This window comes from Coenobita brevimanus, chromosome 60, assembly GCF_032717465.1.
Source record: "Coenobita brevimanus isolate Jiangsu-jjx chromosome 60, ASM3271746v2, whole genome shotgun sequence".
NCBI lineage: Eukaryota > Metazoa > Arthropoda > Malacostraca > Decapoda > Coenobitidae > Coenobita > Coenobita brevimanus.
The window spans coordinates 28,865,783-28,893,425 of record NC_137013.1 but is presented as its reverse complement, the minus strand read 5'-3'; the positions used below and the strand labels follow the sequence as shown (position 1 = coordinate 28,893,425).

The window sequence follows — 27,643 nt, the reverse complement described above, 5'->3', positions numbered from 1 at the left end:
GAAAGTAAGAAATAATAACATAGTGAGTAAGAATTAGTCTGAAAGAGAGAGTGAGGGAGAGAGCGGGAGTTAGAGACGGGGATAGTTAGAGGTAGGTGTGTGTGTGTGTGTGTGTGTGTGTGTGTGTGTGTGTGTGTGTGTGTGTGTGTGTGTGTGTGTGTTTTAGCATTGCCTACATCTAGCTGATATCCTTAATTGACAGAATTGACGAAAGTATTATTTTTCGTCATTAATAAATGCAACCAAACTGTCGGCATATCTGTATGTACTCACCAACTCCAGACCTGTATTTGTCGCGTGAGTAGCGAGGAGCGCAGTAACGCGTGAGTACAGCCAAAAAGTAGCGGCGCTCTCAGTTCCGCTACTGGCTAAAAAAAGTAATGGTGTTACCACCATCGCTATTAAAATAGTAGCGGCGCTATGTAGCGCCGCTTCTAATAGCGGTGCTATTCCCAGCTCTGCGCAGGTATACCCACTAATGTTTAATAATATTCAGCTTAATCCTGCATCATCCTTGAACATGCTCGGGGTATCATTTACTTGGGACTTATCTTGGAAAGATCATATTACATCTCTTGTAAAATCTGCTTCCAAGAGATTAGGTGCACTAAGCCGCCTCCGCTCCTTCTTTACCCCTGCACAAATGCTGACTCTATACAGGGGTTTTATCCACCCCTGTGTGGAGTACAACTCTCATGTGTGGGGAGGCTCCCCACATACAGCTCTTCTCATTAGGGTGGAGTCAAGGGCTTTTCATCTCATTAACCCTCCTCCTCTTACTGACTCCCTTCAACCTCTGTCTCTTCGTCGCACTGTTGCATCTTTATCTCTTTTCTATCGCTACATCAATGGTCACTGCTCCTCTGAACTGTCTGCATGCATTCCGCCACCTCTACGACAGGCGCGTAGCACCCATCTAACAAAAAACTCTCATCCCTTTTCTGTCCAACTCTCTAATGCAAGAGTTAACCGTTACTCCTAGTCTTTCATTTAAGCAACAGGTCAACTCTAGAACTGTCTCCCTCTGTCTGTATTTCCTGCTTCCTAGGATCTCCAGTCTTTCAAACGCAGTGTGTCCAGGCATCTCGAAATGATCGGATCTTGAATTTGGCTCTCTCTTCTATTTTGTTTTTCTCTTGGAAGGAACAATAATTGCGGGTTCACGGCCTTTGGTTCCTTCTTCCTCACATTAAAAAAAAAAAAAAAAAAACTCACCGATTACTCCATCCACCTTCACATTCCCTACTTTTCCATTAATATCTCGAATCAAAAACACTCTCTCATCCCTTTCAAACTTTTCCATGCACGCTTCCACATTTATCCAGAACTGTTCTCTCACTCTGCTTGCATGATCTCGCACTGGCACATACACGCACACAATCGCCCATATTTGTAATCCAACTTTCAATCTTACACACACAATCCTTGAGCCAACCAATCCATACTCTCTTATATTCTCCTTCCATCTGTTACTCACAAGGATACACACTCCTTCTCTTGCCCTCTCATTCTCACCTACTCCCATGCATATACCCCATCCACGCACTGGCACATACACGCACACAATCGCCCATATTTGTAATCCAACTTTCAATCTTACACACACAATCCTTGAGCCAACCGATCCATACTCTCTTATATTCTCCTTCCATCTGTTACTCACAAGGATACACACTCCTTCTCTTGCCCTCTCATTCTCACCTACTCCCATGCATATACCCCATCCATACTCCCATTCTCACCTCACCATTTAGTATCAGTTAATCCACATACATCCACTTCCACACCCTCAAGCACCTGGACTATCTCTCTTTCACCTCATCATTTGCACCCCTTACATTCCAAGTAGCTATCCATACCATGTCCTCTGTTCGGTCCTTAGTCGTCACCTTTTGGTCAGTCCTGGTCCGAGGCTTCTTGTTCATATTTTCAATTAGTTGTTTTCCGGGGAGGGGCACTAACCCTCCCCCAACCCACTTACTGTCACATACAGAACACGTGTTGGTTGGTTATAAGGTTACCACCCAGTGCTGTAAATGCTTTCCTGGTTTACAAGAAATCATTTAGCTTGCCACTCAATGTAGAGCTACCCTAAAAACAAAGTACAACTAGGCCTCACTAGGTGGGTGGATCATGAATGTCCCCACCCACTACAATATGGTCTCACGAAAAAAAATCACACATCCCAACAACCTAACTGGAACATCTACCAGTACTTTTAATGTTTTCTCATGTTAATAGTCCAATATGTTAAAAATTGCTACAGATGGTCTGACTACCATCCTGCCTACTCCATCAGCTTTGCCATGTGCAAGCTATGGTGGCTGATTACAAAAATACCCATGTGTGCCTTAGATTAGGTGGGCAAAGTACTGTAGTTTGATATAATTTGCTTACCTGGTTTATTTTTTTTTTTATTTTTTTTTTTTTTTGACATTCAGTACAGTACTTGTGAAATGAGGAAATTTTCACAAAAATGTAATTGTGGTAGCTTGCAATGTGTCCCTTTCAAAAAATGCTGTTAAATTTTATGTAATATGCAGCTACATGTGCCACAAAGCCTGTTTTGTATCAAAGGATTCTATTCCACTTGGGCCTGGTTGATAACAACACCTTCTAAGCTAAATAAACTAAATACCAAAAAGACCTGTAACCATCATCATGGGGAGGAACATTATGCATAATTTCTGAAAAAGTGTTGATACTTTGCATTGAGCAAATAGTTATTTTCTCACCAGTTCATATTACAAAAATGTCGTATATAACCATCCGTAGCTAATGCCAAATATATAAATAATATATGCAGTGAGTTAGTGGGATGGATTTTCATCTCAAGTAGGAAAGGAAGTCAAGGTTGCAGAAGACACACACCCTACCACACTACCAGGCATCTCTCACGCCACCACGACTCTCAGATCATACCCTACTCAGCACACCAGAGGCAAACGACGGCCCCAAGGAACCTAGTGCCCTGAGAGAAGGAAAAACCGGGTTAAAGCTGTACCTTGATTTTGAGAGTCCTCCTCCATTTTCGCCCTGTCGTCAACACATAACAAACAAGAGAGCAGCGCCCACTGTTACCACACCCCCCTACCGCCTCCACATGTACTTCAAACTCTTGTGTTGCGCTTGAATTGTATTTTTATTGCTCACAGTAAAGTTATCCCGTACAATTTAGGTCTGGCCCTAAAATTAACTGGCTGGTATGTGTGAGTATACACTGATTAGCATAACCTCGTACAGAACTTTCTCGAGTATCGCGGTCAGTTTTTTGCACTTGCCATTTTTCTTTGCACAAATGTAAACAATCAGAAAGAGGAATATGAATTTTGACATTTATATTCAGCAATTTAATGGTGTATCAAGATTACCCGTCTCCTATCTGCTAACGGTTAAAGTGATTGATCGAAAATCATATCTAAAATTATCTTACATAACTTCAGCAACAATGAAATTACTACAAATGCCACAAGCATGCACAGTTACAACAACTACTCAAGCATCTTTTAAAATCCTATCCAGTGTATGGCTGGCTAAGGTGATGCAAGCGAGGGGTTGTGGCATCACTTCCCATCACTTGATCTGTCGCGTGCCAGCTGTGTTTGTTTACACTCCCTGCAGACGACGCACCACCTCAGGTCGTACGTTATTTTTCTGAACAAGCTCGTGAGGTTATGTATTATCACGTTATTTGAATTATACTTAAATTTTACAAAATTATTTTATTGACTTAAAATGCATTGAAGGGTAAAACTCCAGATTGGCATTGAACGTTGACGCTAGACGCTTTGAGTTTTGTAATCGATACCTGACAGCCAAGAGACTGACCATTGGTTTTGTAGGTTGTATTCGGTAGCTTAGATCCATTGTGAAGGTAACCTTTACACCAATATACAGGTAGACACCTTGTCGAAAAATATAGGCATTAACATCCATTGTTATCTTCAGATCTATGTCATTTCAGTACATACATTTAAGTATACATACAGTATTTAGAATTAGTGGTAGGTGGTGGCGACCATCATCCACTCACTTGATGTAGTGCTGCTTACTTCGTCCTTAGCCTTTATCATTCTTTTTCTGTGCCTGCCCTCCTCTCTTCCCATCTTTCCTGTCACTACTTAGGCCTAATGCTTTTCTTTCCGTTACAAGTGGCTTTACATTGAGTGACAGGCCAAATGGTTTCCTGTAAGCCAAGAAACCATTTACAACGCTGGGTGGTAACCATATAACCAAACCATACGTGCTCCTTACGTGTCAAGTGGGTTGGTGGAGGGTTAGTGCCCCTCCCTGTAAAATAAATAACTCAGAGTCAAATGGCCACCCCGTACGGGATTATGGCGTCTGGCAATAGATAGATTTTTAGAATTGCCTTTAACAGAGTGTTTGTAAGGGAAGACACCACCCAACCAACTCCTGCTCCAAACGGTACTTATCATGGACCCAAGATAGGAAGTTAAGAAACGATTACGGGAACTGAACCCAAGTAAAGCACCAGGACCTGATGGGGTGTCACCTCTGGTTCTAAAACAATTTGCAGAATGTTTATGTGACCCACTGTTAGATATCTTAAAAGCCTCCTTGGAGAATGGAGATGTTCCGAATGACTAGAAAATGGCTAACATCACACCTATTTGCAAGAAGGGCAGTAGGATGGATCCCCTTAATTACCGACCGGTGTCGCTAACCAGCATAGTATCAAAACTGTTAGAAGCCATCATTAGAAAGGGAATTATAGAGCACCTCCATGAAAATCACCTTTTAACAGATGCACAACATAGTTTTAGAAACAATAGGAGTTGCATCACCAATCTGCTATGTTACCTTGATGATGTGAACAATGCTGTAGACAATGGGGATTGTGTCAGTGTCAACTATTTGGATTGTGAGAAGGCCTTTGACCGCATTCCCCGTGAGAGACTGCTGGCCAAGCTTGAAGAACTAGGCATAGGAGGGAGCATGCTGGATTGGATCAGGAGCTTTCTGTCGGAGAGGCACCATCGAGTGACCATTCGTAGTTCTATGTCAGACTGGTTACCTGTGCTGAATGGGGTCCCTCAGGGGTCGGTGTTGGGGCCAGTATTATTCCTTGTGTATATTAACCCCCCCCCCCCATCCTGACGTTTTCTGGCCAGTGGTACGCCCCAGTCCCGACATTTTTGGACCTTTTTTTTTTTTTTTTTTTTTTTTTTTTTTTTTGCTCAAACATCCGCTTTCGGTGAGAAACATCGAAAATTCATAGAGAAATCACTCACCTGAGGTTTAAAATACTCAGTCCAGATAGGAGTACCTCCTTACCTTACAGGGTTTTCTATCAGGCTGGCTGCAAAGAAAACGAGTTCTATGGGAGGAAACTATTCCACACCACTCATAAACGGTATTTATTTATTTATTTGGTACGAATTTATATGTAGTACGAGAGTATATTGGTTTTCAAATGGTAATATAGGCATTATAAGCATTGTTTCACTCACTAACTCATCACGATTCCTGACCTTTTTTTTGCCACATTACCTGATCATCATTTCTGACTGTTTCTTCCTCTAATGTTTGTCCTCCACATTGTCATCGATTGGGGAATCACTCTGGCCCTGAATTTCGTACCGTGGCATGACATGGCTTTACTGGCCAGGTCACTGATAACAGGTGAATTGCTGAGAAAAGGGCATGCAGGGGGGGGAGGAGGTCATGCTGGGTAAGGCATTGTCCCTGCCTGGCATCTTGTAGAGGAAAGTGTCCCGTGTATACGTGCCAAAAATCACTCGCGAAAATTGAAAATTGTGCAAATTAAATTGAAAATTGTGCAAATTAGGGACCTTGCAATGTTGCCGCGTTAATTTACATTTTTGGGATATGAGTGCACATCATGTGAGGACGTGAATTCACGTCTCCGGGACGGGGCGGGTTAACAACCTAGTGATCAACCTCGAGTCAACGGTGAGCTTGTTTGTCGATGATGCCAAGATTTATGCCACCATCAAGACAGATGCAGATGCTCAAGCCCTTCAGAGAGATATGGAGCGACTAAACAAGTGGAGCGACGTATAGCTTCTAAAGTTTAATGTTGACAAATGTGCATCAATGCACATTGGTCATAACAACCCCCAAGTGGACTACCAGCTGAACGGGACAACGCTAAGGAAGTCAGCGCAGGAAAAGGACCTCGGTATCTTGGTGTCAAGCAGCTTGAAACCGTCAGCCCATGTGGCCCAAGTTGCAGCCAAGGCCAACAGCCACCTGGGAATTATCAAGAGGAATTTCACTGTACTAAGCAAGGAAGTACTGGTACCACTCTACCTCTCCTTTGTGCATCCAAGCTTGGACTATGGGGCTCAGTGTTGGTCCCCATACCTGACGAGGGACATCCAGACTCTCGAGAAGATCCAAAGAAGGGCGACAAGACTAGTGCCAAATATAAAACACATGCCCTATGAAAATATATGCAAGAAACTAGGTCTCCAGACACTCCAAGAAAGAAGAGTCGGGGGGACATGATAGAGACGTATAAGCTGCTGCATGGCTTCAAGGATGTCCCGTATTCCAGATTCTTTAAGAAGAACACCAACAATCTGCGAGGACACTCCCTGAAATTAGCAAAACCAGACCATTGGCGAACATCCCTGAAAGGAAACTGGTTCGCCATCTGGATTATAGACATTTGGAATGCACTCCCAGAGAGTGTGGTAAGCACGCCTACAATAGCCACCTTCAAAAGCCGTTATGATAAACATGTCAATAATAGGGATGTAGTACTGGCTGACAAATCTTAAGAGGTGGGGATCAACACAAGAAGTCAACTTCTTAATTCCCCATTATCTGTTCATAGGTAAGCATTCATAGGTAAGCCAAAGTTTACCAAAGGGATCCATTGTCACTACTGAAATATTAGGTATAAAAATCAAACCAGTTTAGTTACAGCATAGGATAATTAAAATTATGCTACCAGTATAAGAAACATACTCGTAGTTAGTGGGGTTGTGAGAGGATCTGTATTTCTGTCTATAGCCAGACACCATAATCTTGTAAGGGGTGACTGTTTGTATTCGAGTTTGGGGAGCAGGGTGGCTCAGTAGTAGAGCTTTTGACTTGAGACTATGAGGTCAAGAGTTTGTGCCCCATCTGGGTAGCTGCCTTTGCTGAGAGGGATATCACTCCTATAACCCTAACAGGGCTATACGATCTATCTAGGCTTAGCTTGTCCCTTGTATTTGAGTTACATAGTTCTTTTACAGGGAGGGACACTAACCCTCCACCAACCCTCTTCTTGACACAGAGGGAACATGTATGGGTTGGTTATATGGTTACCACCCAGTGCTGTAAATGGTTTCCTGGGTTACAGGAAACCATTCGGCTTGTCATTCAATGTGAAGCCACTAGAAAAGGAAAAAAAGATAATAAAAAGTGATAGGAATGAAGGGAGAAATTGGAAGAGAGGAGGATAGACAGAAAAAGAATGATAAGGTGAAGGAAGAAGTGCCATTAAGCATATCACACAATGTAAAGCCACCAGAAAAGGAAAGAAGATCAATAAAATGTGACAGGAAAGATGGGAGAAACTGGAAGAGAGGAGGACAGACACAGAAAAAGAATGATAGTTAAAGGTAAAGGAAGACATAGGCAGTGCAGCATCAAGTAAGTGGATGATGGTCACCACCACCTAGCAGATATACCATAATTAGCCTAGGAGAAGAGAGTGCATTACACTCAACAAGAGATGCAAAACATTTCTGTGTGCACATTTAATCTGTAACAAAAAATTTGACTATAACTCATTTGACTACCGTACATGAATAAGGAACCTTAACCAAAGATGACCTGGAAATGGTATAAGTCATGAATCAAGCCATCAACAATATATTTATTAGGGAGGGCAATACTCAGCCTACTCCAGTTTCAGCTGTAACCTTTCAGGCAGTACAAAGAAGAACAGTAAAAGTAAACAGAGACATTGTGAAGCATGACTAGATGAACTCTTAACAAACAAGACACCTGCACCAGATGGAATATCCCTAGTAGTTAGTTCTTAAAGCACATCCATGTGTATGTGATCTGCTACTGGACATATTTCATTCACTGATAGCAACAGGTGAACTTCCCCTTGATTGGAAGAGGGCCAACATTACACCAAAAAGTGACTCTCTAACTAGTGTCTTTGACCAACATCATTTCAAAAGTGATGGAACATAATACACCAAGACCATCATCCATTCACTTGATGTAGTGCTGCCTACTTCTTCCTTAGCCTTTATCATTCTTTTTCTGTACCTACCCTCCTCACTTCCTATTTCTCTCATCTTTCCTGTCACTTCTTATTGCTTTTCTTTCATTTACAGGTGGCTTTCCATTGAGTGACAAGCCAAATGGTTTCCTGAAAGCCAAGAAACCATTTACAATGCTTGATGGTAACCATACGTGCTCCCTACATGTCAGGAAGTGGGTTGGTGGAGGGTTAGTGCCCCTTCCCGTAAAACAAATACTGTAACTCTAAATCAAATGGCCACCCCTTACGGGATTATTGTGTCTGGCCGTAGATAGATAGATATGTAGCTCATAAGGCACCCACATGAAGATACCGTATCCTCTTAAATGATCCACATGGATTCAGGAACAAAAGCAGTTATTTCACAGACATGTTACTTGAATGATGCTGTAAATGCAGTACGGTAGACAACCAAAGCTGTATTGATATGAACTATTTGGAATATGAAAAGGCATTCAACAAGGTTCCTCACCAGAGGTTGATATGTTAGTTAAAAGTCATGGGAATAGGAGGTGGAATCCTGGAGTGGATCAAGAATTCCTTATTTGTCAGGTTCCACATGGTCAGTGTGAGTGGCAGATTTCAGATTGGTTGCCGGTCATAGTGTTGTGCCTCAGAGATTGGTATTGGGCCTAGTCCTCTTCATCATGTACCGTTTAAAAATTGACTTTAACATCTGTTTGGAATCTACTGCCAGTCTCTTTGCAGATGATGCAGAGAACCGTGAAGTTATAATCACCCAAGTGGATATCGAAGCACTGCCGAAACATCAAGAACTTGGAAGTATTGAGCAAGAAATGGCTGCTCACCCTTAATGCAAAAATATGCAGACAGTGCACTGTGAGAGTAAAAGCTAGAAGGCTGAGTTTACACAGATCTAGTCTGGAGAAAGTCCTTGGCATGCTGGTCTCTTGTGACCTAAAATTTTTGACATGTTACAAAGGTTGCAGAAAAAGTCAACAGCTGACTTGGGATAATCAAAAGAAATATACATTTCCCGAACAAGAAGATTGTACTTCCACTTTACTTGTCCCTCATATGACCATTTTTGGATTACAGGATGCGGTGCTGATCTCCACATCTGATTCAAGACATTTACTTACTGTACTAGAAAGAATGCAGTGTAGGACAACAAAATTAATAACACATTTAATGTAGTTACAGTATCATACCATATGAAGATAGAAATTTGTAAACTACTCCATGGATATGAGGACATCCCCTTCTCCTAGTTCTTCCGGAAGAACCCTAACCAGTTAAGAGACATTAAATTGTCTAAACCAGCCTGCTGGAGGGCAGCAGTGAAAGGAAACTGGTTTGCAGGTAGGGTAATAAATGACTAGAATGGACCCATAATAGCCAGTTTCAAGTCCAGGTGTGATGAATGTATTAGGCAAATAAGTGTTTGACACAGGTCTAGGAGATGGAACACTACAAGAGGTATCATCTTGTTACTCACTAAACATAGGTAAGCTTTCTTTAAAGAAACCCTATGTTGGAACTGACCTTGGTACAGTTGATTTTGCTGACAAAACTGCATAGTGTTGTTGTATGCCTTAAAAGTTGTAGGTAGCCAGGTATCCTATGAGTAATTGGGAACTGTTTTACAGTAGTACAGTTTAGAACAAAGAATATCAGTGGAAGACAAGAGTCATAGAGAGCTATCTAGAACTAACAGTCACTCAAACAAGCCCCTGATCCTATGAATTTCTAGATATTGCAGCTTAACCCGTCAATGGCCGCCGGCATCAAATGACGTTTAGCCGATAAATGGCCACAGGCTTCGTTTGAGCGAGGCCTATAAAAACTGCAAAAATTTTGGGGAAGTGAACGAATGTTCTGAACATCTTCAGACTGACCTACACTACACTTCCACACACCTTATCAAGCAGTTCAGAGCCTGCTGCTGTGATGAGTGGATTTTCAATTTTTTCGCTCCTGGCCATGCCCAAACAAGCACAACTACACCCATTATCTCGACCCAGGCAGAAAATATCATCTTTGTCCTCTCTTGCAAAACACACACAACCACCCGTTTACAATTATGAATTAATACAGGCACAAACAAAAAAGACATGATAATAAGTGAAAAATACATTTTTGTCTTGGTATCTTTACCTGTTTGCTCAGGTTTGTTGTAATGGTTTGGATCATTCGATGCAGTGCGACTTGTAGAAAACTGTGAAAACTTTTGAGAAGTGAACGAACATCCGGGACATGAGACTGACCTTCACGCTGTCACACCTCATCTGTCACTGTCAGTTCACCATCTGCTGTGACGAGTGGATGTATGATTTTTTCACTCATTGTCATGCCTAAACCCACATAGTTACGCCCATTATCTCGACCCAGACAGAAGATGTCATCTTTTTCCTCCCTTTCAAAATGCACACAGCCACCCTGTTTACGATCATAAATAAACACAGGCATAAACAAAAAAGACATGAAAATAAAAGAAAAATTCGTTTTTGTTTGGTATCTTTACCAATTTGCTCAGGTTTGTTGCATTGTTTTGAATCATTTTACATATTCTTTGCCTATTACAAGCATAACAGGATAGTTTTCTGTGTTCACGTGATGCTTTCTTGGGTGGAAAGAACTTCCTTCCCTTCCTGCTAATCAGCTCATGCGAGGTGCGAATGGCAGGTAGTCTCGCAATTCTGACAGTGTAAAGTGTTGGGAAACATCCAGCTGTACCCTTTTTTCCTTACCCAGGCAGAAAATATCATACTTTCCCACACTCATGACAGACAGGCAGCAACATACAGTATATTGCGAAAATAACAAGGTAAAATGATAGAGAAGGGTCTATCTATCTATCTATAGCCCGATGCCCTAATCCCGCAAAGGGTGGCCACAGACAAAACGCCTCCAAGTCGCTCTGTCACCCACCATTTGACTACCCTCCCCCCAACTCACCCCCTCCTCCGTACACGGCTGACGAGAATTCAGCCGTGTACTGCATGAGTTTGTCTTGGGATCTCTTGATATCGAACAAAGTAGATCGGGCCAGGTTGAACTCGCAGAGGATGCGGGAAGAAGACCACCCTGCATCTACTTTCTCCAATATCTCCCGTTTCTTCTCCAGAGTCAACACCACTCTCTTCCTCTTCTCAGGCAGCGGGACCATCATCACACATACTACTGTAATAGGAGGCCCGAGAGCAGCAGGAGTGCCTGCAGCAGGTAAGGAACCACCACAAAAGCGAGCAAGTGGGCAGCCATGACGACGAGCGTGCATTCGCGACGAGAGACAGGTGGAAAGTGGGGAGGATGCAGCGGCGCTCTATTGGACGTCGGAGGAATGATGCGCCACAACAAAGCTGTCCCGCGCCGCCCGCGCCAAGTTCAAATTACGGGCGGATTTTTTTTTTTTTTTTTTTTTTTTTTTTTTTTCCGGACCATTTTGGGAATATTGGATCCCGGGACGATTATGTCCGGTTAGTGGGGATGTTCGGATATTGAGCGTTCGGATATTAGAGGGATTACTTTAATATTAATTGATTAATACTATAATAACTAATTTCATGGGGAACTGTAAAGGTCTGTGTTCATTCAACAGCATAGGTTTTGGATGTTATTTATAATTTGCCCTTGTAGTCAATAATTAACTTGCTTCTGCCGCGCCGTAGTCGACTTTGAATTATAATCTGGCATCTCCCATAGCTGTCTTCAGTAATTTTTATTGTAATTTTTGGATGCAATCAGTTGAGATTGATTAGCTGAGAATGTAGACTTAGGGCCGTTTTCACAGTCGTCCCTAACCTTTTGGGCCTGAACATGTGTCGGGCCCGAACCCAAAGCACCTTTGGGTTTCACAGTTGCTCCGAATGGCTTTCGGGAGCTTACTAACTTGGGGAAGTCTGTCTGTGTTGATGCGGTAGGGTTGGTAGTTCTGGGTGGTGAAAACACTTTCCATACGAAGAGAATATTTAGAAATTGGAATGTAATGAATGTGATTAATAACATGGCTGGAAAATCCACTTCATTCAGTTCATACTAATATATTCAGGAGTGAAGATATTCGTAAGAATGCAGGAAAAATAACGAATAGGAAACGTCATTGGAATGAAGAGCTAACTAACGGCAACCTCACAACGCTCCTACTTGAAATCGGAAGTAAACTGAATCCTGATGAATGCTAAGTATTGTAAAAAAGGCTTAAGTAAAAATAACCATGAAGTAACATGAATAACGTCTAATGAGTGATGGTGTGGGTTATTAACAGATATATACTATTAATACATGAACATTTTCTTTTCTAAATGGGGTGTTAGCTACATCAGTTTTTACATCGGGCATCAGATATTAGAATTTTCACGAAAATATGCATTAAACAATGATTCTTGTGTTTTTTTCGGGTCCGTTTGTTGTGGAGCCTCCACCAGTCTGCGAAAGGCTAGCATTCGGATACATAGTAGAAAGTCTCCTAAAAATACACAAACGTATATATTTTTTCAATACTGGGTGTGTTTTTTACCCCAGAAATATTATAGTGGGTATCAATGTGGGTGACTCAATACTGAGTGACAAGGCAAATGGTTTCCTGTACACCAAGAAACCATTTACTACGCTGGGTGGTAACCATATAACCAAATTTTGGCACCTGGTGGTTTAGTGGGAAATTATTGTGCTCCAGTCAGATTGAACTGGTGAAGATTTATATCCAAGGGGTGATTGGGGTTTATTGCTCATGTAATGCCACTCAGGGATGAGTGAGGCTGGTCACTCTCATCTTAAATGTCAGGACCAACTGCCTAGCCCTGGGCTTCTGCACTCCTCTTGGGGCAACGTAGGATTGGATGACGGATGGATGGATGGATATAGTATTGAAATAATGGTAAAGTTGGGAATGTGAAGGTGGATGGAATAGTTGGTGAGTGGGGTGTGCCTGCTGAGATAGATGAGAATGGGAGTGCGTTAGTGGACATTTGTGCTGGGAGGGGGCTGGTGATAGCCAGTACCCTCGTCAGGCATGAAATGATCCACAGGTATACATGGCGAGTGATGAGAAGGGTGGGTGGTGAACTGAATGAAAGGAAGGCAATGATTGATTATGTGTGTGTGGATGAAAGGATGCGAAATGTGTAATGGATGCAAGAGCATATAGAGGTTGGGGGAGTGGACTTTCTGACCACTTCTTGGTGGTGGCCAGAATTAGGATTCAAGTAAGATGGAGGAATAGAAGAAGGGAAAGACAAGAGGAAGTAGTTGCAAGGAGAGTGGAAAGGTTACAAGAGGATGAGAAAAAGGCAGAGTATAAGAGAGAAGTGGAGGAACGATTGGGCAAATATGAATTGGAGCAGATGGGAGACGTGGAAGGTGTGTGTAGGATATTTACAGAAGAAATATGTGCAGCATGTGATGTGGTGTGTGGAAGGAAGAGAAGATGGAGGGGGGTGCAAGGAACAGCGTGGTGGACTGAAGAGGTGAGACAGGCTGTGGCACAAAATAAGAAAGCATACAATGAATGGATGAGAAATAGGGGCGTGGAAGAAGTTGAGAGGCGGAAGAGAGAGTTATATGTAGAAAGAAAGAGAGAGGTGAAAAGATTAGTAAGAGAGAGTAAGAAGAGAGTGGATGAGGAATTTGGAAGGAATTTGAGTATAAAGTGGAGGGACTGTAAGAAAATGTTCTGGAAAGAGGTGAAAAGAGTAAGACAGGGTGGAAGTGAAGTTAGCAGGGGAGTGAAAGATAAAAATGGTAGATTACTAGTGAAGAAGGGAGAAAAAGTGAGCAGATGGAGAGAACACTTTAAGGAATTGTTGAATGTAGAGGATGGAAGTAATGCGAGTATAAGTGGCTGGGGAATGGCTGGGAGAAGGAGGGAGGTGAGAAGACAGGAAGAAATCAGTAGGATAGAAGTTGTGGAAGCAATGAAGAAAGTTAAATCGGGGAAAGCCCCAGGAATTGATGGAGTGTGTGGTGAAATGCTGAAGCATGGGGGAGAGATAGTAGTAGAATGGATGTGGAAGATGTGCAGATTGGCCTGGGAGGAAGGTAGAGTCCCGGAGGATTGGAAGTCAGGTATAATTATTCCCTTGTACAAAGGAAAAGGGGAAAAAGAAGTGTGTGGTAATCATAGGGGCATTTGTCTTCTTAGTGTAATAGGAAAAGTGTATGGTAGGATACTTATTGACAGAGTTAGAGAAAGAACAGAGCAATTAGTTGGAGAAGAACAGGGAGGCTTTAGGAAGGGAAGAGGTTGTGTAGATCAGATATTCATTCTCAGATCTTTAGTGGAAAAGTTTCTAGGGAAGGGAAAGAAGTTGTATGCGGCTTTCATGGATTTGGAGAAAGCATATGACAGCGTGGATAGACAAGGATTGTGGAAAGTGTTAAGAATGTATGGAGTAGATGGGAAGTTGTTGAATGCTGTGAAGAGTATGTACGATGGTGCGAAGGCTGCAGTGCGTGTGGATGGTGAACTAAGTGAATTTTTCTCTTTGAAAGTTGGGTTGAAACAGGGATGTGTCATGTCTCCACGGTTGTTCAATCTGTACATGGATGGGGTAATAAAAGAGGTACAAGGTAGGGTAGTGGATGTTGGAGTGGCCCTGGTGAGAGAGGATAGTGTTTGGAAACTCCCTGTACTGTTGTTTGCAGATTATACTGTGTTGTTGAGTGAAGATGAAGGGGAACTGCAAGACTTGGTGGATGAGTTTGGGAGAGTGTGTAAGAAATGGAATCTAAAGGTGAATGTAGGGAAGAGTAAAGTGATGGTCTTTGAGAGGGGTGAAGCCAGTGAATGTATAGCGAGGTTGGATGGTGAGGAATTGGAAAATGTGAGTACGTTTAGGTACTTGGGTAGTGTGATGATTAAGGATGGAGGTTTGGAGGGTGAAGTGCTTGAAAGGGTACAGCAGGGAAGAAAGGTTGCTGGTTCTTTGATAGCAGTGATAAGAAACAGGGAAGTGAGCATGGAAGTGAAAAAGTTACTACATGACAGTATTGTGATACCAACTCTAACGTATGGAAGTGAAGCTTGGATGTTGTTGGAAGGACACAAGTCAAGAGTGAGAGCAGTGGAAATGAGTTATTTCAGAGGAGCCTGTGGAGTCACATGGAGAGACAGGCTGACGAATGAGGATATAAAGGAGCGTTGTGGTGTGGATGTGGATGTGATAGGAAGCGTTATGAGGAACACACTGAGGTGGTTTGGCCATGTGGAGAGAATGGAGGGTGAAACACTGACGAAGAGAGTGTATGTGAGTGAGGTGGAGGGGGGAAGAGGGAGGGGGAGGCCGAGGATGAGATGGAGGGATGGGGTGGAGAGGTGTATGAGAGAGGGGGGTGTGAGTTGGGAGCAGGGCAGTGAAATGGCAGGGGACAGGGCTACTTGGAGGCAATTTGTTTGTGGCCACCCCAGACGGGATTGAGGCGTCTGGCAATAGATAGATAGATAGAATAATGAAAATATGTTTCATGTAATTTAGTCTTTTACTTTTTTACTTTCGGGACCGTCTGTTGGGGAGGCTAAAGGTCCCCCAAGAATGTTCCAGTAATTTATTCGGGCCGTCCCGAATGCTGTTCCCAACAGAGACCTCAGAAGGCTGGTTGGGGACGACTGTGAAAATGAAAATGTGCGTTCGGAGGCAAGTACCATAGGCTGTCGGGGACTGCATTGGGGACGACTGTGAAAATGGCCCGTAATATGAAGATTATTTGTATAATTTTAGAGTATGTTGATCGTTGACTTGAGTTTTTTAGGCATTTATATAAATGCCAATATCTCATATGTAGCCTTATGTATGATGAAGTGAAACATCGTACGTCACCTGATTCACATTTCAACGTACAGTATTTATATTTTTTTTCTGTTAATACCAACTATTTGATGCCATATTTTACATTTATTATAAAATGAATAAACCACCATCATCTTTATAACTCATATAAATTGAAAACTAATATGCTTGCTAAATAAACTGATATGTAAATAAATGATGGGGAATCGACCTGACGGCGAATTGTCCCAAAACCGTGGACTCAACTGAGAAGCGTGCGAAACACTGTTTACCAGGGAGTAGTTAGTTCGTTTCCTCGTCGTAAGTGAGCGCCCATTTTGAATTTTTCGTATTTCCTTTTGTATCGCTTTTTGTATCATTGAGACAGATACTTTCACATTGTAGAATTTGTCCTATACTCATCACTTTCGTAACATCGAAAATTCGTACTTCGGGTTTTCATTTATCAAGGACTCATTGTTATTGGGGTCCAAGCCATTCTGATAAAAGCAAAAGTCCAATAATAGTGACATCTGGACTTACCCCTGCTAACCCAGACTTTTTCCAACATAGCAGACATTAGTCTGGATTGCAGCAATGGTTTTTTAAACTGTTTTCAGCACCATTGCAGTACTGCACTGTATTATACATTCACAGCAGTAATCAAATGGTATAATATATATAAAAATACTGTACTGTACACTGATAATCATGTCTTTTATTTACCTTATTGTGGTGAATACTGTATAGCTGAAGTGGTCAGCCAGTCCAGACTGCTTCTGGCTTTATCAGACTTTTTCTGACATACAGTATTCCCTCATTTATCTGGACATACAGTATCCAGACGTGTTTATTATCCAGATGCTGGGCCTTGGCTCTGATAAACCATTATCCGAATTTACTTGCTATTATCTGGATGTAAAAGTCCCCGAGAACTTTGACCGGCCAGCTGGCATGTTCAAACATTCGGTATCTTGGCCACTGGGCTCAAGCCGTGAGTGGGAAGTAGGCCATAACCCACAACCAGAGTTGAAATATCCGTCCGCCAATGTACTGAACGGTCAAAGTCATGCACTCATCCAGTCACCCCAAACAAACCTCCAGCACCCAAGCAATACGACTGTTACCCACAAGTGGTGTCAAAATGGCTGTACACATCCCCACCGAATGTCCAAGGTCGCATGGTCTCTGGGCTAAGTCTTTCCTAACTGCAACTGAGATTGCAACAGACCACAAGCCACGAGTACATGTTCGGTGACAGTGGCTGTCCGCCTCTCTACCGAACGTCCAAAATCGCCCGGTCACTGGGAGTTGTGTTTCCTCATGGCCACTGGGCGTCTAACAGACTGCAAGCCACGAGTAAATGTATGGTGAAAGTACCCATCTGCTTCATGACAGAAGGGTGAAAATCTTGACCACGGCCTCACTTCTCCCCCTCACTTCCTGGCTCCCCCCACCCCGTACCCCCCTCCATGGTGATGACAAAGACTTGTGAGTTTTTAAAGTTTTTTTTTTACTCAGCTACTATTGGTTGTATCAAAATTCCACAAAATCCATGAGAAAGCTCATGAAATTCTGCATCTAGACATATGCCTAACTCTTCGAGGGTGCTGGCAAAATTTTACACTAGGACGATGGGAAGTTGTATGAAGGTGTTTTACTCCTCAATACTTTATTCTCACTGTATTTCTGTACTTTTACTTATCAGTTTTAATTGTTTTTATTATCTTATAGTATAAAAAGCAGCAAAGATGATGGTATTCCATTTATACCAATATACCCAATTTCTGATGGCATAATTGGATGTGGAATTTTTTTTTTTTTTTTTTTGCCATTTATGCATTGTTTTCTTGATGTTTAGCAATAATATGGATAATCCTGTGTGTGTTTTGATGTCTCAGTATGGCAGAATGACAGGAAAACAGTGCCAAAATTAGGAGGGGAACTGTACACACAGTAGTGTATAGGTATGATGTTTTTTGGTTTTCAGTGTTTTTTTTTTTTAATTATTATTTTCTTTCTTAGTGTTTAGCATTACTTTGGATATTCCTATGTGTGTTTTGATGTTTAAATATGGCAGGTTGACCTGAAAACAGTGCCCAAATTAGGAGGGGTACTATACATACAATAGTGTATAGGTAGGATGTTTTTTGGTTTTCATTGATTTTTTTTTTTTTGCATGGTTTTCTTGATGTTTAGCATTACTTTGGATATTCCCTTGTGTATTTTGATTTCTAAATATCCCTGAGTGACCAGAAAACACTGCCAAAGTAAACAGAGGCACTGTACAAATACAGTACAAATAGGTTAGGTATAGGTTAGGTACCGCATACTGTAGGTGAGGTCTGGGTATAGTAGGGGAATAGTGTTCATTAGCCAGATGTTGCCATTACCCGGACACCTTTGGCTCTATTATATCCGGATAAATAAGGGATTACTGTATAAAAATTTAGTCCAGTCGGCTCCTCGACTCCGATGAAAGTGAATTCTGGTACTGTATATTGAAGTCAGTTATATTGAGACTTTACTGTACGGGCAGACCCCGAGATACGATACCCCCCTAGATGTGATACCCCAGCATAGTGATGGGGGTAGAAATACCACCTTACCCCAATGAACGATGGCCTAACCCCAGTGTAACTTTTTTTTTTTTTTTTTACCGATTATGATCATGTTTTAGACTAAAATTTTGTGTTTTGGTTGATTTATAAACTGTTTTTAGACTTAGATTAATGCAATGGTTCTCAACTCGTTTCAGGCCACGGACCACCAGCCCAATTAAAAAAATTTTGTGGACCATTTCATTTTTGAGTAATGATAAATAAAGCACAGACATCAAACATTGTGGTTTGAAAAATAATTCATAAATAGGAATAATACAAGAAAATGAATGGACAATTATTTATTTTGATAAAATTTTTCGTACTGCATTTTCAATAAATTTGAAAATATATGCACCAATTTCCAGCTTAATACCAAATATAGTGAATATCCTGTGGACCACCCAAAAAGTTACCATGGACCACCAGTTGAGAAACACTGGATTAATGTGTTTTAGTCATAGGTGGGGTGAACATTGTCATTCTGGGGTACAGTTTACTAAGTTTGACATTTTCCAAACATATTTTTGATGATTTTCAGATTTTATTTTTCAGTTTAGGTGAGTTATAAACTGCTTTTAGGCTCAGTTAGCTTGTTTTAAAGCCATTAGAGGTTTAGGTTAGCAAGAAATTAGTTTTTGGACTCATTTGGATGGGTTTAGGACTTGTTTCGGGGGGAAACCCAAGGCTCTGAAATGCATCTGTATACTCTACATGTTAAATCAGCCCAATATTCATCCCATTTTGCAGTTGTTTGGAGTTCTGTTTCCCAACTCAAACAGACAAATATTAACTTCTTTACACTACACAGAATGCCTCGGAAACATCGCTTCTCTATCTCTCACCTTAAAACTGCACAAACACAGGTTCATCACAGCCATCCAAACTATTTGCCAGTAACAACATCCTCATTGCAGTCCCACCAGTTATTCATCTCACAGAAGCTACCCTTCTCAGAGAGACAAAAGTTTACCAAACCAAACTATGTTGTGGCCACTTCACCTCTATTTAAGTACCATACGAACAGAAATTACATTTCACAAACTCAATACTCAGCCCCCACTGTAATGCAGCTCCTCACTAGAGCTGGAATCAGACAGTGAAAGTCTGACCCAGACTAATTCCAGAAATCTGGCCTGGTCCAGCTGTGGCAGCTACCATTATATTACTCGTAGTCTACTCTGGTAAAGTAATTCCATCGGAACTACAGTACATCCGCTCATCTGATCTAGTCTCAGGTTTAGAGAGGAGAAGTGAGGACATAAGAATGAGAAAACAGACACTGAGACTTAGCATATTTGGTTCTACTAATCTGAGTTGGTCCCAGCTCTGCTGCATCCCTCACCCCATAACATATACTAACCTCATGCATTTCACTCACCCAGCACAAATGCAATCTCAATCTAAGCAGTAGATCTCTGAGAGGGCTTGGCTAAGGTAACCAGATTTCTGTCCTCCGATATGTTTTTATCCAGAATATCCCAAGCCACAACGACAAAAATGTGTCTTGATGGTGAAGGGGTTAGTGTTCATACATTATGCAGGTGCATTACACTTTCCACTTAAATGTTTCAACAAGTTATACTGAACATTGCATAGTAACAATGTACAGAGCTCAAGATTTTTTCCAATATTTTAATTATGATCCATCATCCAGTGTTTAAGGCAAGGGTGACCAGCCTTACTTGTGCTTGTTTGACATTATGTGAACAATAAATTCAAACCACATCTTAGATATAAACCCTTACTGGCTCAATCAAGTAATTACTGTACCAGATATAGGCTGTCTGCTCCTGAGGAGACATAAAGGATTGGAAAGTGGATGAAGAATAGTCATTCAGGTTAATAATTGCAATGATGTAACATTGTATACAGTAATGTTTGAAACCAGCCATCTAGTGTTACAGTAGTAGTGCTCATAGCAGATGTATTGTGTCACCTGATACAAATTATGCCCAATAAGACAATTTTTTGAATCTGACGTGTACAAAAAGGCATATATTGGATTCTTTGGGTACCGATATATTAATGTACCAGGTTTTCACTGTTGTCACCATTTTTCACTCATTATGAAAAAATGTGAAGTACGGTACCATTTTTTTCTTTTTACAGGTTTAACAGTTTGTCACAAGATCCAAAATGAAGAGGCTTAAGTTCTGAAGTTGCACTGTAGTGTTACACCAGTCAAGATAGAAGTTACACGGTGTTTTAGATGAATATCAGGAAAAGATCAGCTTCCTTTAATTTCAGATTTTAAAACAAAAGACAAACAAAAAAAAAGTAAAAGAAAAAACACATACCCACACAATGGGAATGTTTGATAAGCTGGCCTTTGCTCTTGGGCTGAAGAAGCGTGAGGCAAGTGTGCTGGTCATTGGCCTGGACAACTCTGGCAAGTCCACCATGCTTAATCACTTTAAGTCAGAGGACCAGAAGACCACAGACATTGTGCCTACTGTGGGGTTTAATGTGGAAAAGTTTAAGGGTAAGTACTGACAAAGCATTATTGTTTTTTCAGTATTTTAGTGGTTTAATACACTACCATTCATAAACACTATACAGTGAACTGTATGACAACACACTATTGCATTTTAGTATTTTATCTACATCATCATCCCAACTGTATATCCACCCAGTTTCTGTTGTGCTGGAGTAGAATCTATCAGCTGTATATTATAATGATCCAATTTCTGTATGTTTGTTTGTTTGTTACCGTAGCATAGCAAAAATGTCGCTTGTAGTGCAGATTTTTGTTAGAGCAACACACTGTTAATTTTCTCTAACATGGAGAATAAAACAATTTCCAGTCCAGTCGGGCCATCGGCACCCGAGTTATGACTCATTTCTGAGGATAGGAAGTGACGACGTTGAGTGGAGGCCCGCCAAAAGGCAGCCTTTAAATGAATTATTGTAAGTACACATACATTAACAGTTCCACAGGTCAGGCCAAACTGCAGCAGTCAAGCTGCAGTGTCAAGGACTTTCATCCATACTATCATCTGCATTTCCGGCAAAAGTCCTCAGCATTAGTCAAATTACATGTCATGCAGCCAGGAATCTGTTGTGCTGTATACATTTCTGAAATGGTAAAAGTATATTATTATGGAACTCACCCCTGTCTTTCTTTCAATACCATCACTGCAAATATCTCTTTCATATTTTATGTTACAGGTTCTTAACGAAATAGTTATTAGTCACCATATAGATCGGTGTGCTTTAAATTCCTACATAGGGGTCACCGCCATTGCAATACAGTACATTGCAGTTGAAGCTGTTTACTGATACTGTATAGTGTTACATCTTGTTAATATGTATGGTAAATATAGAAGCTTATCATATACACCACAGTAGTAATAAGACATAGCTATTAAGTCATGCTTTTATTTGTTGCATGACCTGCGAGATGTGTGCGTTATGTAACTGTTCAGAAGGAATTGTGTGTGAGTACAGTAACTCTTGCAAGTATATCCTTGCCACTGAGCTTCATGCAGAGACCAGAGTGACACATCATGCTGCATGAATTGCTTACTGTATGGAAGTACACTATACAGTGCAGTTTTTTATCTCGTATATCTGAAACTAATGTCACTGTTTTGAGTGAACAGTGAACTGGTTATCTGACAGAAATTATCACTGTTGACTGTAGTTTTAAATTTAAAGACCCTGGCAACTGCTCTCACTGGTAAACAAATGCCTTTAGGTTCAGAAAGCAGTGGTCATTTTGCAGAACAAGTCTTTACCAGGCATTTGTTATACAATAAAAATTGAAGGATAAGTCAGGAAGAGCAAGTAAAAGAGAAAAACTCTTGCCTTTATTCATCAGTGCAGACAATTACCAGTCATTAATGTCTAAAATTATGACTATGTGGTTGTACAAGTACAGTAGCACTGCTGCAGCTTCTTTACGGCAATGGAAATTTGTAAATTTAGTATTTGGTCAGTAGTAGGGCTGTTGACAGCCTGCTACTGTAGAGGCTTTAGTGATGCTGGCACAGAACCCATGCTAAGCTTAATACAACTTTTTATGTAAAATCAGTCACTGTATACAGTATTTACCACTATGGATTTATTTTTATGCACTGATATGGAAGTTGAAAAATTATCTGTAGATATGCTAAGCAGCATTGTACTGTACCTAATACATACTGTATTTATCATCTGTGAACTTCATGTGCAACCAAGTGCATTGTAGTGATACACCTACAGGAATTTTGGGTTTGCATGCCATTGTATTAGGGACCACAAGAGCAAAAACACCTACTACTGTACAGTACAGCCATGGTCATTAAACCCTTCAGTCTGAATGATGACATTCAGCTTATTCCTGCTACTGTCAGACTATTTTATTCAATTTTGGACATGCCTTACTTACTGAAGGGTTTTTTTTAAGGCTATATTAAACCTCTCCAGCAACAATAGAATGTCCTAAAGTATAGCTAAGCTTAAAGATATCATCAGCAGATGGTAAGAATAAAATGAAATCAGTGGGAGCTGTGAGTTAATGATACTGTACAATATACCTGTACAGTACTGTAGCCCTGATCAGCCAAATTTTTATCAGAAAACAAACAGCTCACCCTCTTTGACCATTCTGATGAGCATCCATGAACAGCAGATCATTGAGTATCTTGTATACATTGGTGTTTATATCTACATACCTTTTTTACACCTCCCTGTAAAGTCCCCACCCCCCCACCCCAGTAATACACCTACAGATGGAACATCTCACTCATCAGTTGAATGGCAGTTTTCATTTGTTTGACTCACATCATTTAGATGATTTTGGTATAGCTTAAACTTCCAAAGTGGGTTGGTGCACAGTTATACTGTAGTTTGTATCTGATTTTTTTTTTTTTTTTTTTTTTTTTTTTTAAGATGTGTTGTGTAAGAAATTTTACATGAAGTTAATGGTAATGTACAAAAAGTTATATAATATCACATTCAGTACTTTCCATTTTTACCCTTTGTAAATGATCCATTTGTGTTTCAGCACGAAATGTTGGGTTCACTGCGTTTGACATGTCAGGACAGGGTCGGTACCGCAGCCTGTGGGAGCACTACTACCACGACTGCCAGGGGATCATTTTTGTGGTGGACTCCAGTGACAAACTTAGGCTTGTGGTGGCCAAAGATGAGCTGGATATCCTGCTGCAACACCCTGAGGTATACTGCTCATCACAGAGATACATGACTGCACCTAGTCAGACTGATGTGCAGCCATTACCCTTCTGTGCTTCCATAGTAACACAAAATACATTTCATGAATAATCCACTACACTCTCACAGTAATGCAGCCCCCAACACCACAACACACAGACCCACCTCATGCACCATACTCTCACAGTATAAAATATATCTTGCAGATAGTCCACCATTGTCCCATTGTAATGAAGCCCTGCACACCGCAGTATATTAATTCACCTTGTGCACCTCACATCACATACAGGACTATCATTCAGCATAAACTCAACAAGTGGTCCTTGGCAATGCCTGCCTGAAGTGACTCATTTTCTGCACTCCATTGGGTTTACATCCAAAGATCCTAGGGTCACAACAGCAACAGCATACCGTACTGACTTATACTTGATTATGCATGTTATGGCCTTTAATTTCTTAACTTTCACTTCTTGGCAAAGTATTGCCATGAGTCCATATTTCAAACTGCATGGTGCACCATATATTGTATATCCATCATCTAGTCCAGTGTTTCCCCGTGAGGAGTGTAGGAGCCCAGGGCTCGGCAAATTGGTCCTGACATTTAAGATGAGAGTGACCAGCCTCACTCATCCCTGAGTGGCATAATGTGAGCAAAAAACCCCAACCACCCCTTGGATATAAACCTACACAGACTCAATCCGATTGGAGTGCCTTCATTACCTACTCAACCACCAGGTGCCATAATATGGTTATATAAGGCAAATAATTTCTCGAAAGTAGTGAGGGTAGTACTGTGTAACTAATACAGTAACAGATCTTCACTGTGTTGAACTATAGTTGTGAAAGTTTTTCTAAACTAAATTATCAGTCTGTTCCATATTTTTACAGTACAGAATTTTAAAGGTCAGGGATTGATACATAAAACTCACTGTTGCCAGAATGATTGTAGGCTGTATGAAACAGCTCTGTGTTTTACCAAGCTGCTACTAACTGCTCATATTACCCTTCAGATCCGCAACCGGCGCATACCTATCCTGTTCTTTGCTAATAAGATGGACATGCGTGAGGCCGTGAGTAGCGTGAAGGTGTCAAGTGCACTGGGACTGGAGCGCATCTCTGACAAACCCTGGCACATCACCGCTTCAAATGCCATCACTGGGGATGGTCTCCATGAAGGGGTAGAGTGGCTCACCAATCAAATCAAAGAAAATTTTAGTAACAACAACAAGTAAGCTTGTGGCAGGGAGTGAGCCACCTTTCCCTTCATTCTTCATCCCTGTCACACTCACCTGAATCTTTTGTTTTTTTTTTTTTTTTTTGTTTTTTTTTTAAGGTGACTTTTGTCATTTATTGAGTCTTATTCAACTTTAGAAAGCCCTCTCATATGGAAAGGGGTCATTGAAAGTGATGTAATCCAGTTCAAAAAGTCTCCCCCGAGGTGGACAAAATAATCAGAAGGTTGCAAGAATAATTTAAAAAATAAGACCATCTCAGTGAAGGAAAAAAAAAAATGCTGTAAGTCTTAATGTAGTGCTTAAGGTTCCATCTTTCAGTCATGGGGTAGGAACAATATTTTTTCTATATTTATCTTTTTGACATTCCATTGATCTTCAGGGATGAAGTAGTGATTATAGGTAATGCAGGGCTTTATAGAGAAAACTTGGCTTGTGGCATTCATTTACTGTTGCCATGATTAATGTATTTTTCACATTATTCAGGCAACCAGGAAATTTTAATCATGTTAGGAAAGACTTCTACTTGTGAAGTGTTCAGTGAATATTATGTCTAACCCCTCCAGTTCTGGAAATCTTTCCAAATGTGAATAAAATCAGTTGGAGATAGCAAAAATTAGGTAAAATATATGTCATTTGACTAAAAGGATTAAACCTTCATTTTTAGAGACCCTTCCTGTTACAGCTGCTTCAGTATTCACAGAACAACATTCCAACTGCCTCATATATGCACAGGTTTGAGTTGTAATTTGCATCACCGTAGTTCATGTTAGTTTAAAAGGTTATATTCGTAATCATCCTGGATATTATTGTTACAGGTTTAGTATACCTACCAGAATATTGACATTAATTTCATATTATTTCTGTTTACATATATTTTTTTTCTTCAAATACAGAGGACAAGTCTGTTTTCTAAGTACATTCCAGTTTGTTGACTGCAGTATGCTGCTGTGCCAAGCAATAATGTTGTCACCAAACATTAAATATATAGCTTATGGATTTTTTTTTTTCTGTATTGTTTTCTAGTCATCTGCCTTTCTAGTCGTCTGATTGCTTTATGGAGTTGTTAACCCATTGGCACACCACCAGCCCAGTCCATAGTGATGTCTGTTGCTAGACTTAAAACTTGGGGATATACTTTTATTTATTTATTTTTTTTTATTCCAAGCTAAGAATGACATAACCACCTTCAGAAGTGTATTTTAATAAATCAGTTTCACCAATTTTCACCCAGAGGGATATAATTTTTTGGCATAAAATGATGAAATGTGTTCATTTTAGTGCTGGGTTTTGCAGATCCTTGGAATACTGAGGAGTTTTATGCTTGTATGTAACTCTGTAACTTTTGTGAGGACTTGTATATTTCCCACCAAAGAAAAATAACCCGTGTCATGTAACTTGTATGTATTTTGTGAAAAAATAATTTTTAAAAATAATTTTTTTCTGTTTTCACCAAATCCCCAATGAAAAACCTGTAGCTGATTGTTTTTAAGAAAGGAAATTCCTAAATGCAGAGATATGTCCAGGTGTCCATAAGGGTTAATGAAGAACATTGTTGTACTGTATTATCATGCCGATAGACATACAGTGCTTGTGACTGCAGCTTCAGTGATAAAACATCTAGTCATCATTTACCTCAGTTCATGGTTGACAACACTTGTGATCCACGCATATAATGATTACAGTACAGTACTTAGTACAGTTCTGTTCTACTTGTTTAATAATTTATAACAAGGAAAGATGCTTCTATGTAGCTAAGTGTAAATTTTGAAGTTACTGTACCAGTAATGTACTTTTATGTGGAGCTTTAATATTGTAGACTATGTTTTTCAGGCACACTGTTTATTAGTTTTAGTTTTGAATCACTGTATATTTATTTCAACCTCACTGTTTATGATTTTAAGTTTATCTGTATCTTATCTCACAGACAGGATGCACAAAGATTATTGTATCATCAAATGTTCGTTTCAGAGTCACAGTTAGTACTGAAATGCTTGTCATTATTGATGTTTATTTATATCCAACTGAAATATCATAATCGTCATTCCCAAGAAAATAGCCCATGCAAAACAATACAAATTAAAAGTTATTTTTTAGTCAATACCAGCAGCTAAGAAAATGGATGCTTCTGGAGTATAATATTCAGATTTGTATTGTTCATGTAACTGTGTCCTTGGATTAATGTGCTTACACAATCCGTCCATTTACTGGTAAAGTACTTGTATCTTAGGAAATTGTGATACAGTTATACCTTAACTTACCTGATCTGACAACATTCCGTCCAGTTGGCATAATAAAGCTTAGTTTGCTATACTAATCTTAATTACCTTCAATGTTTGGTGCAGTTTTTACACCATTTACTCTTTTTCTTTGAGCAGCTAAGGCACTGCTCCTATTTTAAGATTTTAGTTGGTGCGTAGAACTTTGTGACCACATGCTCTTCTTGATGTTAATCTATGCTCAACCCTTCATACCATGCACTCTACCCCACTTTATGATGTTGGCAATTTGTTTCTTCCCAGATTTATGTACCTACACTATAATCAGGGCATGACTGAGAAAACCAGCTTGTGAAATTACACTACTTCATTTCACTAAGTTTGGCACCATCATTGATGTCGTCAACACCTGTAGTGTTCATGTAAATCATCTGCACTAGATAAACCT

At 40.4% G+C, this 27,643-nt stretch overlaps 3 protein-coding genes across 3 annotated transcripts in view; 2 read left to right on the top strand and 1 right to left on the bottom strand.

Moving 5' to 3' along the window:
- LOC145403343 (E3 ubiquitin-protein ligase MARCHF6) overlaps positions 1 to 3,029 on the bottom strand; it is a 202,359-nt gene extending 199,330 nt beyond the window's left edge. The window contains exon 1 of the mRNA XM_080275133.1: positions 3,005 to 3,029. Within this exon, the coding sequence (XP_080131259.1) occupies positions 3,005 to 3,029 (25 nt within the window). The remainder of the gene's footprint in view (positions 1 to 3,004) is intronic.
- Positions 3,030 to 3,600: 571 nt separating this feature from the next.
- LOC145403196 (ADP-ribosylation factor-like protein 6) lies at positions 3,601 to 25,844 on the top strand. The gene is made up of 4 exons (XM_080275009.1): positions 3,601 to 3,641; positions 20,700 to 21,072; positions 23,578 to 23,750; positions 24,755 to 25,844. Exons 2-4 carry the CDS (start codon positions 20,895 to 20,897, stop codon positions 24,974 to 24,976), a joined length of 573 nt encoding a protein of 190 aa, XP_080131135.1. The 5' UTR covers positions 3,601 to 3,641; positions 20,700 to 20,894; the 3' UTR covers positions 24,977 to 25,844.
- On the top strand, positions 6,082 to 6,495 carry LOC145403342 (uncharacterized). The gene has a single exon (XM_080275132.1). The coding sequence runs from the start codon at positions 6,082 to 6,084 to the stop codon at positions 6,493 to 6,495; it is 414 nt and encodes a 137-aa protein (XP_080131258.1).
- Positions 25,845 to 27,643: the final 1,799 nt, after the last annotated feature.